The sequence below is a fragment of the Desmodus rotundus genome, chromosome 9 (genome assembly GCF_022682495.2).
Source record: "Desmodus rotundus isolate HL8 chromosome 9, HLdesRot8A.1, whole genome shotgun sequence".
NCBI classification, from domain to species: Eukaryota; Metazoa; Chordata; class Mammalia; order Chiroptera; family Phyllostomidae; genus Desmodus; species Desmodus rotundus.
This window is the reverse complement of record NC_071395.1, coordinates 11,986,799-12,004,728: the sequence shown is the minus strand read 5'-3', so window position 1 is coordinate 12,004,728 and position 17,930 is coordinate 11,986,799. Positions and strand designations below refer to the sequence as shown.

Genomic DNA, 17,930 nt, shown 5'->3' with positions numbered 1-17,930 from the left:
AGACATTGATGTTTCTCTCCCTCTTTTTCTACCTCCCTTCCCCTCTCTCTAAAAATAAAATAAATAAAATCTAAAAAAAGAATAATATAATACCAATATGAAAAGTTAAACATATGGGCTTAAAATATTAGACAATGCAGTGAATTTGAAGTCAGGGTAGTAAAAATAAAACCACTGCAGAGAACTTAATGTAGCTGCAGTGAACTTGAAAATATAAAACAGAAATAATCTAGAACAGAAGGTGCAAGAACAAAATGACATATATGTATGGAGAGAGAGAAGAGACACAGAAATTAAATGAGCTGTAGAACAGTATCAAGTGGTCTAGCGGTATCAGGCAGGGATAGAAAGACCAAAGTGGAAAAAATATAAAAATTGCAAATGTGATGAAAACTCTAAACCCACAGATCCAGGAATCTCAACAAACCCCAGTAGAATAAACTAAAAGAACACAGACAGAAAAGATTGCTGAAAAGTAATGGCAAAAGAGAAAAATGGAAAAGTAGTCCAAAAAATCCTCTATTATAAAAAGGTCTCTGCCCTGGCTGATGTAGCTCAGTGAATTGAGTGCCACCCCAAGAACCAAAAGGTCACTAGTTCAGGGCACATGCCTGGGTCTCGGGCCAGATCCCCAGTTGGGGCCACTATCATCTCAGTTTCCACCTAAAGAAATTAGAGCCCTGGCCAGGTAGCTTGTTGGTTAGAGCATCATCCCGATATGCTAAAGTTGCATGTTTGATTCCAGTCACAGCACATACAAGAATTAATCAATGAACACATAAACACATGGAACAAATAGGTGTCTCTCTCTCCCACCCACCCCCAAAAATCAATAAATAAAAATTAAAAAAAAAATAGAAAAGAGCAAATTAAAATAAGCAAACAAAAATTAAAAAGGTAAAAGAATCAATAAAATAGAAAAATAGAAATCAGTGAAAGCAAAATCTGGTTTTTTGAGATCAATAAAATTGATAAACCTCTAGTCAGACACGGGCATAATCACAAAAGTGCACAGAACAATGAAAAAACTAGAAAGCCCCAGCTTTCTAGGCAAAGGATGAAAAGAGGAGACCCAGGGAAGCAGAAAGTGATCCTAAGATCAGGGAGGAAGAACTGGGGAAAGCAATCCCACAAAGTTGTTTATGAGCTCCAACCCCTAAACTGCATATTCATGGATCCAGTCCTATTCACAATTGCAAAGACTTTGAGAGCTGAACTAACAGATACATTGTCAGGGCCCCAGACCAGCTACTTACTTACTGGGTAGCACATAAGCAGGACAGATCCAAATAGGGCTGCAAAGACTAGGAAAACTGAAATGATACCAGAAGGCCCCAGAGCTGGAACTTGCAGCTTGAACCTAAACAGATTTGCTAAAACAAAATGAACATTCTTCCTGTACAGGACTTAAACAAGACCCCAGAGTCTGATAAACTAATATTCAAAATGTCCAGGATGAAATCCAAAATTATATGGCATGTAAAGAAACAGGAAAATCTCAACTTGCATGGGAAAAGACAATCAACAGCCACCAATGTAGAGATGAGAAAGATATTTAAGACTTTAGCTTTTACAAAAATGCTGGAGGAAGCAATTAGTGAACACTTTGAAACACTTTTCTTTTTGAGAGGGGAAGGGGCCTCTTTATATGAACTCAATACCAGAATGGAGACTAACAGGAATCAGTGTACTAAAAAATGAATCAACAAAATTAATCCACTCTGAAGAAGAGAGAGAGAAAAGATTTTTTTTTTAAATGAGCAGCCTTAAGCACCGGTGCAATGTTAAGACACAGAACTTTTGTCATAAAAACAATTGGCTGCTTATATTTACAGAACAGTTGAACAAGTTGTGAAAAGTCAAGAAAAATAGCGTAAGGTGATCTACAGAAGAAAGGAAATTCATTATCTTTGTTCAAATCCTTATTACAAGAAAACAACAACAAAAACCCCCAAACACTAAAAAACCCACTTCCCTAGAAGTAGGAACTGTCACACGGCAAACTAGGCTATTTACATCGGTATTATACAGTGACACCAAAAATTTAAATGAAAGACACAGTTTAGATTTGGCATTAAGATTACATGGTTTTCATCGGTATTAAACATACCTTTCCATCATCTTCCTTCAGCTAATGCAAAGATACTTTCATTCTTTGAAACTGATTAAAGGAATGCAACCTCAAATCAAGGTAAATGATAAAAGCCAAATCTGGCTTTATAAGGCAGTCATGGCCACCCAGCCCAGCCTGACTGATTCTAGAAAAATCAGAAACTGAACTGAAATACACAATTGTGGGGAACAAGAGGACTTTCTGAGATGATGCGGATGTTCTACATCTTAAAGGGGCATATGCTGTACTGTTGTATGCATGTGTCTAAACTAATAGAATAGTACACGCAAGACCTGTGCGTTTTGCTGTAGGTAAATCATATCTACAAATTTTAAATGTTTTTAAAAAAAACACAGAATCTCTGAAAAACAACCTTCATTCTCTTTTTCCTAAAAATCTTTTAGTTAGAGCATCCATTGGCAGACAATCTTGCCCTTTACATATCATATGACTTCTGGCAAACTACTACAACCATAAAAACAAATCTTAAGAATGATTGTTCTCCTAGTTCTATACTGTTTTTAAAAATAAGCTTGTCTTTTACAATAAAAGACAAAATAAGATCCACTGAGATAAGGCTTAAGAATCAAGGCTATTTTATACAACTACAACCTCTTCCCAGTCAAAATAGACTTTAAACCCTGTCTGCTGCGAGTGGTCACAGAGCTCACGTATGGCTCCAGCTCGTTCTTCACGTAAATGTTTTTAGATTTACTGAGCCAAACTCTATCTCCCTAACAATTCCGTTTACTGATTTTAGCTCTGTAAGATTCAATTTTTCTCTTAATTGAATCTAAACATAACTGTTCTTTTGGCTGTTCCTTATATTAAAGTTTTAAGTACTCTGCCTGCCACTCAGGGCCACCCTGTGAGGTTGAACCAATATGGTTCCCATGCTTCTATATTTTTTAAAACTAGTAAAATTCAAAACACAAATTGGATCATTTAAATGAGGTTGTTGAATTATTTTTCTAAATAAAGCAATTTTTTAAAGATCTGTCATTAGTATTTCAAAAAACAAAAGGCATTACAATATTTTAAAAGCAACATGTACACAGTCTTAGAATAAAACCGACAGGAGCCCTGACCAGCACACAGGTCAGCTGGGTGGGCGTCATCCTGCAAAGTGAAAGGTTGCCAGTCTGGTCCCTAGGCAGGGCACATGCCTGGATTGTGGGTTCAGGCCCAGTCAGGATGCGTAAGAGGGGCCACCGATTAATGTTTCTCTCTTTCATCAATGTTTCTCTCCCTCTCTTATCCTCTCTCTAAAATAAATATTTTTAAAATATTTATTTTTTAATAGATAAATATAGACGAGAAAGACTTGTGGTAATTTTACACCAATGTTTGTTGTGTATCAGCATTAGGGAGTCATTGGTCTATATATCTAAGATTTGGGCCAAGAAATTAAAACTATAGACATAATCTGTAAAATGTGACAGGTTTTATCTTTTCTTTTCTTTTTTTCCTTTCCTTTCCCTCCCTTCCTTTCTTTCTTCAAAATTAAACTATGCGACTTACAAGAAGCTGAAGGGAGACTTAGGTTTCCTGCTTAATGAGTGGAATTCTGCTAAAGGAATGCTGTAACGTACAAACTCTGATGCTAGGGATAGAACAAAACTCAATGAAACTCAAGGTATAAACATGCAGGATCCAGCACAAATAATGCCTCTATTTTATTACAAAATCTTTTATTATAAAATCATAAGCATGTAATTCTGTAACATAACATCACGCTTAAGCACATTATATAACATTTTAGGTGAAATGTTCAGATTAAGACTATAAATTATTACAACCATATTATTACCCTACCAACCACACTCAAGCAGGCTTTACTGCTGCTGGACCCTGTGTAACCGAGAGCCAGCTATATAATGGAACCTCATCATTATTTCAGTAATAAATGCTCACAGAAGACTTTGAAGAGTACAATGAAGTGGCCATGGAGACACAAAAACAGATGTATAACCAATTATATAAAACCTGAAATGCAAATTATTTTAAAGCAAACTCTAATCTTTCAGGCACAGCACATAAAACAAAAATGAATTCCTTATAGGATAATGGCTGCACCCTGATTTCCAAACACTCCACAAACCCTCATAAAAACCATGCAGGCCAGGAAATACAATAAAATCACCCATAAGGAGATGAGGACAAGGATTATATTATAAAGAGATGAGACAACTAAAAACTCCAGTTTACACGTAGTATACAAGCATCCAAGACCAGAAGCTCCAAAGGGAACTGTCCAAAAGAACAGCACAGCAGGGTCCCAGTGGTGACTCAACACATGTAATATTAACTAGGATTCAGCCTCACAAGGAGAGGGCCACTAGCTGAGAGCAAGTACTGAGAGACATGAAGGATGAGCGCAATGGCTACTAAGGGAGTCAAAAAGAAGAGGCTTAGAAAGTCTGTAAGACCAAAAGTGGCTGTTTTAATTTAGCAAGGCACATCTTTGAAGGAAGAGGCACCTTAGCAGACACATAAAGGCTTGTGGAAAAGGAGGCAAATAAAGATAAAGGCCCTACTAAACTAAGAGAGACCTGAGGAATGGTGGAGGGAGGGTACTCACGTTTACTTAAAAAACCTCACTCTGAAAATTAAACTGTCTACATTGTTGGTCCAGTAAAATCCATCACAAGTAACCTGAACAGAAAAAAACCCACCAGAATCCATATTAAGTTACTTATATGGAATTTAAAAAGTGAAAAAAAAATTGGCAGGTTATGAACACACCATAAATGCCAGTGATAATCCAATATTCAAAATGTAAAAGAGTGGACAAACACTAGGGAGATGTAAAACAGGAACAGGCTGAACCTAAGAAACAAACAAAAAAAACCCACAAAATCATCCTGGAAATGACGACTATATTACAAGATACATAATCTCAAGAGATAGAAAATAGGAATGCTTCTCAAATAAATGAAAGATAAAGAAAAATTAGAGGAAAATAGATATAAAAGAAGGGCAAAGAAGATCCAATAGGCAAAGAGCACCAAAAAAAAAACCCAGAATACTCAAAACTGTAATTCTTGAATTAAAAGAAAACACCAATCTAGAGGGTATGACACTCAGTGAAATAAGTCAGTCAAGAGAAAGACAAATACCAGATGATTTCACTTATATGTGGAAGGTGATGAATAATATAACGAAACACACAAAACAGAAACAGACTCACAGACACAGAGAACAGACTGATGGTTGTCACAGAGCAGGGGTATCGGGGGAACTGGGTAAAAAAGGTGAAGGGCTTGAGAAGTACAGATTGGCAGTTAGAAAACAGTTGTGGGGATGTAAAGTACAACATAGGGTACTTTTTTAATATTACAAAAATATTGTAGTAACTATGTATGGTGCCAGGCAGGTACTGGAAATATCAGGGGAACACTTTGTAAAGTATGACTGTCTAACCACTATACTGTACACCTGAAACTAATACAAAATAATATTGAATACAAACTGTAATTGAAAAAAATTATTTTAAAAAGGTACATGAAAAAACATCATCTACATTCTGTAACCATGTTACAGAGAAAATTTATCTAGAGTAATCAACAGAGATGTATTTTGGAAAACAATTCAATTCACAGATTAAGCAGATTAAGGAAAACCCTTCCAATCTCCAAAAGGAAAGACCAAGTCATCTACAAAGAAAAGCAAATCGGGTAGGCGTCAGCAACATGTAACAAGAGCAAGGCAATATTTTCAAGGAACTTAGAAAGATATGAGTCAAGGATTTTATATCCAGCCAAGTTGTCCTTCAAATATCAATGCTGTAAGAAATCTGTTAGAACGTGTAAGAACTCAAAAGATTTTCACAAGCCTTGCTGAGGAAGCTCTACTAGACAACAGCTTTACCCAACCATGCGCTGATGGGGGAAACCTCAGCAAACCATCTGTTGGTGAGTATTAACTATATTTAATTATAGAACTAAATCTAAAACAAAGGTATTGATGAGGGTGGAAGGATGGTACATAAAACATGCTCTCACAGAATAAGTTATTTTTATAACTTTTAAGTCGAAAGAGAAAAAAAAGTAAAGTAGAATAAGCTCATTAACTGCTTCACACATAAGAAGACAGACCCAAAGGATTTAAATTTAGCCCTGGCTGGTGTGGCTCAATGGACTGAGTGCCGGCCTGCAGACCAGGTTCCCAGTGGGGGGGTGCACAAGAGGCAACCACACATTGATGTTTCTCTCCCTCTCTTCCCCTCGCTAAAAATAAAATCTTAAAAAATATAAATAAGTAAATTTAAAGCTAACATATCTAGTGGTAGAAGCATAATATTTTAAAAAAAGGACTAAGATAAATTTTAAAGGCATAATGTAAAGGTAACTGACTAGAACAGAAATATAAAGCTTCGAAAATACAATAGATAGATAAACATATCAAACACAACAGAAGACACAATGTACGGTAACAAAAAAAAAAAAACAGGACTAATCCCATGAATGGCAAAGTCCTTTAGACTGCACTCACAACAGAGCAAGTACCATACGCACGCTTCACTATTTGCCAGGCACTTTCATACACATCTCAGTAGCTGCCCAGTGAGGTAGGTTAGGAAAGTAGTTTTCTTTTTACTTGGATTTACAGAGTCTTAAAAAGGGTAAAGATAAGGGAAAGCAGAGGCAGGATTCAAACCCAGAATCCTTCCATGCCAGGAGACCCAGGTGACCATCAAAATTGTTTCAAAACACAAATTTTAAAAATGTGATACTTTATTTCCTTGTTTTTAAAATACTAGCCTCCCCACAAAAATCTTTAGAATTAGCCTGAAACTTTGATACTCTAAGTACAAAGCGTATTCTAACAAAACGTTGAAAGAAGTTTAAGTCTCCTTAGTGGCAGTGGCAACTAAGATGGCAAAGAATGTGACACTATCTCTGGTGCCAGATGAAAACATTCTGGCCCAGTAGCCAGTCACACTTCAAAGTGAAGGAGGCGCTACCCCAAACTCAGGCTGTGTGATCTCCACATCACTGAGTTAGATAATGTACAGTCAGTCTGCTATAATGCTTGTTTTGAAATTACACATTTGCCCCAACACGATTGATTAGGGAACATTTTGAGCATACTAAATTTTAAATTTCATGTTTGCTTCTGTGGGATTTTTGTCTACCAGAAATACTGGGTGAACACAGAAAACTGCACCCAGTTGAAACGAGCCGAAAAGGCGTGGAGAGCAGACACACGCCTCAAATATCTACCTTGGGTCACACTGTATGGTATAAGCCACACCCATCCATGTTGGGTGTTAGTTTCCCTCCGATTTCAGATAGTGTAACTTTCCTTCCTTCACTTCACACAATAACTCACATACTACAATCCTTCTGACACCTACTTCCACCAGCAAACTTCAGGTCTTTCCACGGTAAAGTGCAGTATTTACATTGTCTTTGTTAACCACTTGCCGTATGTAAAACTGTGCTATCATTTTTGTTAGGTTCTTATCCTGGTTTTTAATGTCACTAAGGAAGTTTTTTAGTGTGTGCACAATCCCATTTTCCCACAAGCCTGGTGGTTTTTACTGCATGATTTTGCAAAGCACAGTAACTTTTAGGAACCCACATGTCCTGATATAGTACAACTGACTGTATATAAAGCAATTAGAAATACACTTTCAACAATGTAATCAAAATATAAGTACTGGCGCCCTGGCTGGTATGGCTCAGTGGATTAAGTGCCAGCCTGTGAACCAAAGGGTCGGCAGTTCAATTCCCAGTCAGGGCACCAGTCAGGGTTGTGGGCAAAGTCCCCAGTTGGGGTCCTATGAAAAGCAACCACACAATGATGTTTCTCTCCCTCTCTTTCTTCCTCCCTTCCCCCCTCTCTGAAAATAAATAAATTAAATCTTTAAAAGAAAAATACATAGGCTATATATTTTTATAATTTCCTCAAAAGAATGATGCAAAGTTTATATCAGCTAATGTGTAAAAAAGGTCTAGCATAAGGTCTGGCTCAAAACAGATGTTCAATAAATGCCAGTTTGATTCATTTCCCCCTTCCTAAAGATTTGTCTCAGTTCCCAAGCACCGATAATCAAAGGTGATCTGGTCATCTCCAAGCCAAATCTCTGAAAAATAAAAAAGTACCATGTTAATGGAAGCCATTATCATAAGGAGAAAACTTTTTCTTAAATTGGACAACCACACGTGGAAGCAGAAAACAGACCCCTAAGGTTTTTTTTTCTAGATCTCTATTTTTAAAAGCAAACTTTCATTTCTCCTTTTATGTACAACCAGATAAAACAACTCTTACAGGTGACACACAGAAATGTTTAAACCATCTCCTCTACAAAGAAATCAAATGAAATTTTTAAGATTACAAATGTCACTAGCTTCAAAATAAGATTAAAAGCAGATGACATGACTGTAGAGAACCCTAAAGACTACACACACACACACACACACACACACACACACACACATTACTACAACCGGTAAATGAATTCAGTCAAGTAGCTGGACACAAAATAAATGTCCAGAAATCAGGTGGATTTTTATACGCCAATAATGAACTATCAGAAAGGGAAAACAATCCCATTTGCAATTCCATTGAAAAAAAACAAACCCACCCAGCAATAAATTTAACCAAGGATGTGAAAGAGCTATACTCAGAAAATTATAAGATGCCGAAGAAAGAAACTGAAGATTCAAGTAAGTGGAAGCCTATACTGTGTTCATGGATAGTAAGAATTAACATCATTAAAATGTCCATACTACCCAAAGCAACCTACAGATTCAACACAATTCCTATCAAGATACCCATGCCATATTTCACAGAACTAGAGTTTTCCAAAAATTTATACAGAACTACAAAAGAACCTGAAGGGCCACAGCAATCTTGAGAAAGAAGAACAAAGTTGCAGGAGTCATGCTGCCTGGTGTCAAACTATAGTACAGTCCATAGTAACCAAAACAGCATGGTCTGGTATAAAAACAGACATATGTTAAGTGAAATAAGCCAGCCAGGGAAAGACAAATACCATATGATTTCACTCATATGTGGAATCGAATGAACTAACTGAACTAATAAGGAAAATGGGGACAGACTCATTGATGGAGAGGAGGATGACAGCTAACAAGGGGGCAAAGAGGGGCAAGGAGGTAAGGGGGTGGAGGGATTGAGGAAAAAGGACTCATGGATGTGGACAACAGTGTGGTAATTGCTGGGGGAAGGGAGTATAAGGGGACTAAATGGTAATAAGAAAAAATCCAATGCAGATTTTTACAAAACTAGACATCTAGATCAATGGAACAGAATAGAAGGCCCAGAAATAAACCCACACCTGTACGGTCAATTAATATTTGACAAAGGAGACAAAATCATACGATGGTGTAAGATAGTCTACTCTATAAATAGTGCTGGGAATAATGGACAGATACATGCAAAAAAATGAAACAAGACCACCTTCTTACACCATACACAACAATAAACTCAAAATGGAGTTTATTAACTTAAATGTTAGACTCAAAACCATAAAAATCCTAGAAAAAACATAGGCAATAAATTTCAGACATTGCTTGTAGCAATATTTTTTTTTCTGATACATCTCTGCAGGCAAGAGAAACAAAAGAAAAAATAAACAAATGGAACTACATCAAACTAAAAAGGCTTTGAGTTGGGTGGGTGGGCCATGGTGGGGTGAAAATGGAGACAACTGTACTTGAACAACAATTAAAAAACAAAAACTAAAACGTTTTTGCACAGCGAAAGCCACTACCAACAAAATGAAAAGACAACCCACCGAATGGGAAAACATATTCACTGATAAATCTGGTAAAGAGTTAATACCCAAAATTTATAAAGAACTTATAAAACTCAACATCAAAAAAAATCCAAGTAAAAAATGGGCAAAGCTGCCCTGGCTGGTGTGGCTCAGTGGACTGAGCGCTGGCCTGTGAACCAGAGGGGCACTGGTTCGATTCCCAGTCAGGGCACATGCCTGGGTTGCAGGCCAGGTCAGGCTCCTGGTAGAGGGCGCATGAGAGACAAGCACACATTGATGTTTCTCTCCCTCTCTGCTGTCTAAAATAAATAATTCAAAAACAAACAAACAAAAAGGACAAAGGACTTAAACAGATACTTCTCCAAAGACCTTTGAAAAGATGCTCAACATCACTAATCATCAGAGAAATGCAAATTAAAACCACAATGAGATAGCACCTCACAGCTGTCAGAATGGCTATCATCGATAAATCAACAAACAACAAGTGTTAAGGAGGATGTGGAGAAAAGGGAACCCCGTGCACTGTTGGTGGGAATGCAGACTGGTGCAGCCACTTCCTTGTGACCCAGTGACTCCACTTATGGGAATACATCAAAAAAACTCAAAACACTAATTTGAAAGAATATATGCACCTCCATGTTCATTGCAGTGTTATTTACAATAGCCAAGATTTGAAAGCAGACAAAGTACCCATTGGTGCATGGATAAAAAAGCTGTGGTCCCTTTACACAACTGTGTACTACTTGGCCATAAAAAAGAAGGAAATCTTACTTTTTACAACAGTAAGGATGGACCTGAAGAGTTCATGCTAAGTGAAATATGTCAGAGAAAGACAAATACCATGTGGTCTCACTTATATGTAGAATCTAATGAACAAAAAAACAGAAACAGAGAAATACAGAACAGACTGACAGCTCTCAAGAGGGGAAAAAGGTTGGGGGACTCAGTGAAAAAGGTGAGAAGATTAAGGAAAAAAAACTCATAGACAACAGTATGGTGATTACCAGAGGGAAAGGGGGAGGTGGAGGAGGTAGAAAAGGGTAAAGGGGGATAAATGACCTGGGGCAGTGAACACAAAATACAATATATAGTTGATATATTTTAGAATTGTACACCTGAAACCTATATAATTTTATTAAGCAATGTCACCCCAATAAATTCAATTAAAAAAATAAGATTACAATTTCACCAGTAGGCAGGTTTCAGTAGAAATTTCAAGTTATACCAATTGAAAATGTGTTCCTATTTTACTAAGCAAAGAAAATCTCAGTGGAATAGAACATATCAGGTACTAAAAACACTAAAAACATTTCTACAGTGCAATTTTTATTTTACTTAAATAGCCAAAAAGATTGCTTTTACTAAATTAAAATTTTAAGAAATTATTTTAATTCCAAATTAACCAGTGAACAATATAATTCACAGCTTACCTAAGAGAGAAAAACCATACGCAACAAGTTAAACTAGTTTTTTTAAATTTACAACTTCAATTCAGGTTTATGCAGCATGTATCACAAACAGTGCAGCCATAGCAGGGAAGTTCCCAAGAGTCGAAAAACACAATCACAGCATAAAATTCCCTCCCCTTCACACCCTGATTTTTATACTAAGAACCATCACTCTTTTAAACCTCTTTACTTGCTATTCTTGCCACTAGCCCTGGCAAATGACATTCTTCTCAAAACAATTTTCACTAAGAATCTAGAGTTTTCTCCTTTCAATGCAGCTACCACCTATAAGTAGAGAGCACAGTCGTGTTTAAGTGTGAATGCTGATGGTTGGCTAGGCTCACTGATTAGTTCAATGGCTTGCTCTGACACCCCAGCTTCCAGCACATCGTTCCAAATTCTAAGAATTGAACTTGACTTTTTAAATTTTCTCAAAGTGACTCATAAAGGACCTCTAAACTAAAAAACGTTCCCCTTCTAACATCTTGAATTCAGAAGAGCACACACAAGAGGCCCTCACTCTGACTCTGTCAGACCCAGTTGTAGCGCTTTATGAAACCACAGATGTCTGAACCTTGCAAAAAAGCTGTAGTATCTGATTCAGCAAGCTCCTCACAACAAACATCCTCACTGGATCCCGATGCCATTTTTCTTCCGACACTAAAACAGTTTTTAAAAAATCAAATTTCCTCTCATTGTGCTTTTGTGGTGGGAGAGAGACCATGTAAACAAACTAATACTATGATTCATTCATAAATGAAACTTCCAAGTTCTTACCAAGCAATACAGGTTCTGCCTGATATCCTGCAATTACCTCACAGAGCTTTGCACTGTACAAAGCCAAGGCCCAGCTTCACTCCCTTCTACAAAAATCTCTGTGCAAGCACACAGTCCAAAGCTCTTTCTTTCTGGCCCTGCAGTCACTGTCTTAACACTCACTTCATGCAACAAATATGTCTTACATCTCTGTTGTGGTACATTATTCTAACCAATGGGGGTACAGCAATGAACAGAACAAAGTTCCTATTCTCATAAAACCTACATTTTAATTGTGCAAGACATGATAAACAAGTTACTTAGTACACATATGTCAGATGGTGTGATAGGTAATACAGAGAAAAAAGAAATCAAGAAGAAAATAAGAAGGCTGAATTGAGGAGGACTTGTCCTGGTCAAGGAAGGACATCTGAGCAGAATTCTAAGAGAAGAAATCAGTCATGCAGGTATCTGGGAGAGAAAATTCTGAACAATCCTTTGCATATGATCCCTTATATGACCTAGTTTTTTTTTGTCCAAAAACACTTATATGAACAAAAAAGACATTACCTGAATCACTGCTCTGAGAGAACTGCATTATCAGAAGCAGAATCATTTTGAAAAATAAGAACGCACACTCAGCAAAGCGACCCCCTCAGGTAAGGCCAGCTGCCTGGCAGACCCCCAGCCCTCCAACCGCACAGGGAACCATGTCTGCCTCTGGGGACACAGTCTGTTAACTGCCCAAAATATAGCCCCTCACATGTGGCTATTTGAATTTAAATTAATTAAAATTAAAAATTCAGTTCCTCAATCCCACTAGCCATTTTTCAAGTGTACAAAGCCACACGTGGCTAACGGCTAATATATTGGACAGAGTGGATATAGAACCACAGAAAGTTGTAGTCTGCAGTACAGATGTTAAGTTTTCAGTAAATCACAAATATTATCACCCTGCTGAGCTACTTCTCTTACCACTTTTCTAGTGAAAGGAAAATTTTGTCCTTCAGATTTTAAACTAACACCATAAATCATTCAGGCAAAAGTCCAAAAATAGATTAATGATGTACAGTATTTTAAGTACTCCCAACTTACTTGTTTTTCTTACAGCTTGCATTAACATTTAAAGAAAAAAGAAAGCAGCAACAGTTACCAACCTAGCACCACTCGAACACAAGGCAAAAGAGTATGTCCAACTTTTCCAAGTGGGCTAAAATATAAAGAGGTGTGTATTTTCCCTGACAACCATTTTTCTCTGACCGTTCACCTACATCCTGAGAAAGTGGTGTAAAAATCTGGTAAAACCTCTCAAACTGTTCACATAAACAAATCACATCAAGAGTAGGCAAAGCCGTAATTTTTTAATGACTATTTTTTCAAATTGTTAAAATAGTGTATCATTACAGCAACAAAACACCCCACAAAACCACTTCTGGCAAACACAAATATCTTTCCTTTAAACTCCTACATAATATGTATCACATTAAATTCATCCCTCGCCCTTGTGTTAGACAAATTATAAACAAGACACATTTTTGGACATTTTGACCAACTTATGATATGTTTTATAGTCAGAAAACAGTAATGTGGGGAAAAAAGATGGGCCAAATATGCAACAAGATTAAATTTTAGCTATCAACTGACTAGAACAAGCCTGGCAAATCCACTACAGAAGTGAGTTTTTTTGCAAACTGTTGTGTAAACCAGCTTTTCTTTGAAAAAATTAAGGCAAAAACATACTTATTTTGAAATTGAAGTTTCAAATGTTTTAAAACACAAACTAATCTCATTTCTTACACATTTTACTACAAATAAGTACAGTGCAACTAACAAAGTAGTAGCTCAGAAACTGAATGCTGCTGAAATGATTTAAGTTATGAACCCAGCAACATGTGATTACAGGGCATTGGCAGGGGGTCCAACCTTTTCCCGTCCCTGAGCCACAGCGTAAGAAGAGTTGTCTTGGGCCACACATTAAATACACTGCGACACGTATCACATAAATCTCATAATGTTTTAAGTAAATTTACGATGTTGTGTTGGGCTGCATTCAGAGCCATCCTGGGCCTCACGCATTGGACACCCCTGCTAGAGTACGCCCAACTTTTTCTTCATCCGACAGGGAAAAAAGGCTTACAGTCAAAAGAGCTAACTATTATAACAACTGAGGAAGCAGAATCAATTTTGAAAAAAGGAAATACTAATTTTACTTTTGGTTAGTAATATCTTCTTCTTTCCCAATGTAACAGAACAATTAAAGACATTATATCCCCTTTGCCTTTCATTTAGTGTGATTTTCACATTTCTTTTGCATACACCTTATTCCTTTAGCACTTTGACTTTAGCAATTTAATTAAATGTTTTGCACTATGACCACTACCAAAAACAATTTGTTAATGATGCCTAACCAAAAACTATTATTCTATGAAGTTAAATTGTAGTAAATCCATATAATAGAATTCTACTCAGCAGCAACAAGGAACAAACTATTGATACACCCAACAACTTGGAGGAATCTCAAGAGAACCACGTTGCATAAAAAAGGCCAATCCTAAAAAGTGATATACTTTTTAGTAAACATTCTTGAAATGACAAAACTATAACAATAGAGAACAAATTAGTAGCGGTTGCCAGAGTTTGGGGTAGAAAGGACAGGAGGGAGGTGGGTGTGGTTCTAATAGGGCAGCAGAGGGATCCTCATGGTGTTGGAACTGTTCTGCATATTGACTTGTGGTGGTTACAAAATCTACACAAGCAATATCACTGCATACAACACACAAAAGGAGATCAAGTACAATAGAGAAATATGAATTAGATTGGTAGATTGTGTCAACGTTATGATATTGAACTAGTTTTACAAGGCATTAGCATTGTGTAAACTGGATGGGTTCAAGGTATCGCAAAGTATTCTTTGTTAAACTACATGTGACCTTATAAGTTATCTCAAAATAAAAAAGTTTGACTTTTAAAAAAGTGCTACCCTACCACTTGGGAGAAATTGAGTATGAACTCGATATTAAACAATATTAGGGAATGATTAATAATGATATTATGGTTTTATAGAACAATTACCTAATTCTTAGGAAATGCTTGCTGAAGCATTTCGGAATGAAGTATTATGCCTGCAACTCACTTTTATCTCTTATATATGGGGAAAGAGAAAACAAATCCAGCAAAATGTTAAATATTAAATCTAGGTAAAGGGTTTATGAGTGCTTTTTTGTACTCTTCTCTCAGCTTGGAACTTTTCGAAATAAAGAATTGGCCCTGACAAGTGTGGCTCAGTGGACTGAGCGCTGGCCTGTGAACTGAAGGTTTCTGGTTCGATTCCCAGTCAGGGCACAGGCCTCGGTTGTGAGTCAGGCCCCCAATTTCTCTCGCACACAGATGTTTCACTCCCTCTCCTTCTCTCTCCATTCCCCTCTCTCTAAAAATAAATAAAATCTTTTTTTTAAGTGTACGAAAAGAATTGGGGGAGGTTAAATACAAACTGCTACTCTTAAACTATTTAATAGTTGAAGCTACACACCAATTAGTCTTTTCATTGGTTTAGAAGTAAATAAAGCATTCCTGCAAAAATATACTATAGTCCCACCTACACTCTAATAGTCTTAAAATGGCAATAAAGATTTCAAGGAAGCTAAGAGTTACATGGTATTGGATGTGACTTTCTGATGTTTTTCAACATGAATCACTAAATCTGTAAGTCGTATGAATATTTTTGTAAAATCAAAGTTAGTTCAATGTGGATTACTCTTTATTTCTAGAAAAACTGGATCCCCAGAGTTGCTCTACTTTTCAAACAAGTGAAATAAATTTAAACTGTAAGAGAAAAAGCAAACACTTCGGTACACACACTCCAAACTTTGCAAGTCTTAAGTTTGGCAAATACAGTTAATTCTTTCACAAGAAATGTTTGCAAGAAAGGGCAACCCATATACTAAGTGCCAGACAAACAAACAAGAAACGTGCTACAATGTGTTCATTACAGTGCCAAGGAGACAAGACATATTTTACGATGTAAACAATCCCTCCAAACATCATTGCATTTATGGTACCAAAAAAAAGGAAAGAACACCGCACACATTCGAAACGTAAGGAATGAGTTTTAAGTGTCAAAAGATCCATCTCAAAAGTTCTCATATTCTTTCCTCTGCTGTTAAATTTTCCCATTGATGTTAATGCACTTTAGTCTGTAAGAAAAATCCTAGTCTAGAACATCTCAACTAAATGCTCCTAACTTTTCGCTTCCTACCGGACCGCCCCCACGCTATGTGCCCCACCTCCGCGGGAGAATGATGGGGTGGGGCCGTTTCCCGCTCAGAAACTACGAAATAAATGTCCCTTCGCTACTCTAGAAAGGAGTTAAAAAGAGAGGCCGAGAAGCTGGAGACTCAAATATGCAACTGACCAAAAAGGAGATAGTCGTATAGAAAGCTTCCTTTTCTCTTCTGAACTCCTTCCTTCCTTCCCTCCTTTCAGGTCATTCAGTGACTCCGGGCCGGGCGGGGACAGGTGAATCCCAGGAGGAGAGGAAGAGGGAGGGACAGTCGACGGAGGGAAAGCCGCGCTTGGGCAATGAATGAGCTGTGCCGCATCCGCACCACCTGTTCCTTCCAAGGGTACCACCCCGATCTGCCGGCAGGGTTCCCGCACCACCCGGGCCGTGGCTCCTGCCCGTATTGCCGGCTTCCCTCCTAAAGGCTGGGCCTCTCCTCCCTTCCCTCGGTGGGGCATATGAAAACCGGCAAAGTAGAAGCTGGGAGAACAGGGCCTAGTCCGGAACCACCGGCCTCCGAAGCAAGGGGACGGGAAGAAGCCTCGGGTCCCACGCGCACGGGCCGAAGTAAGAACCACAAGGAGGGAGCGAGACAGTTCATTCGGCCTGACTAGGAGTAGAAAGGCTGGGTCCCGGGCCGCGGTGGCTCGGTGCCCGTCCGGCCGAGGTTACGGGTGACAGGCCCCGGTACCGGCTGAATCCTTCCCACTGCTTGCTCGGAGCTTCACACTTACTAAGATCCGCTTGAAGAGAGCGTTCTCCTTGGGCGGGAGGCTCACGGCCGGCATCGTTCCGGCTCCTCCCGCTGCTCCCGCCACCGCCCGGCTCGGTCAGTGTGTTTGTCCGACCGCCGCCGCCGACGTTCCCTGGCTGCTTCAGCCTTGATTGCCCCGATCCACCGCCACCACCAGGCCTCGGGTGTCACAGCGTCGCCCAACCCTGACACCCCCTTCCCCTCGTTGTCTTTTTTCCTTTCTCACTTAACGCTGCCGCCGCCTCCCCCCCCTCCCACCACGGGTCTCCGTCGGCGGTTCACGTGGTAACTGAACAGACCGACAGAAGCAGCCAAAATGGCGGACGCGAAGGGCTTTCGCTCCCGGGTCACACCTCCTAGCGCGCAGGCGCGATGACCTCCTTTCCCCACCTCTTCTGTCCTAGAGCTTGCTGGGAAATTTGGAAGCCAGCCGGCGGGCCGGGGCCGGTGGGGTCGCCCCAGCCCCAGCCCCAGCCCCCGCCCGTCCTATCGTTGCCAAGGGTTTTGGAGGCGGCGAGGGAGCGAGGACAGAATGGTCAACTCTGGTTCCGACCGCCTCTGCATTAAAAATAGCTTTCCCACTGTTAGACTGCCCTTTCGTTCACTGAATTGACTCTCCAGACTGATCATAGCTTGAGCCTGCAGTGCTAAAATGCAGGTATTCAAGAAGCGCTATGTTTGATCTTGGACAAAGTGCCTAATTAAGTAGCGGAGGCGGGAGTGGGGGGAAGGGGGAGGAAAAGGCTTAACGCCAGTGGGTCACTTATAAACATATGGAGAGAAGGGTGCTTAATGGAGTCTAATAACCGTGAAAGAGCTTGAGCAATTAAATG

At 38.8% G+C, this 17,930-nt stretch overlaps 1 protein-coding gene across 2 annotated transcripts in view; it reads right to left on the bottom strand.

Annotated features, from left to right (window-relative positions):
* NAA15 (N-alpha-acetyltransferase 15, NatA auxiliary subunit) overlaps positions 1 to 17,448 on the bottom strand; it is a 64,091-nt gene extending 46,643 nt beyond the window's left edge. The window contains exon 1 of one of the 2 annotated variants that reach the window (XM_024568615.3): positions 17,078 to 17,448. In XM_024568615.3, coding sequence (XP_024424383.1) covers positions 17,078 to 17,131 — 54 coding nt within the window. In that variant the 5' untranslated portion in view covers positions 17,132 to 17,448. The remainder of the gene's footprint in view (positions 1 to 17,077) is intronic. The other variant, XM_053910636.1, reaches the window with a different exon arrangement.
* Between the last annotated feature and the right edge of the window lie 482 nt (positions 17,449 to 17,930).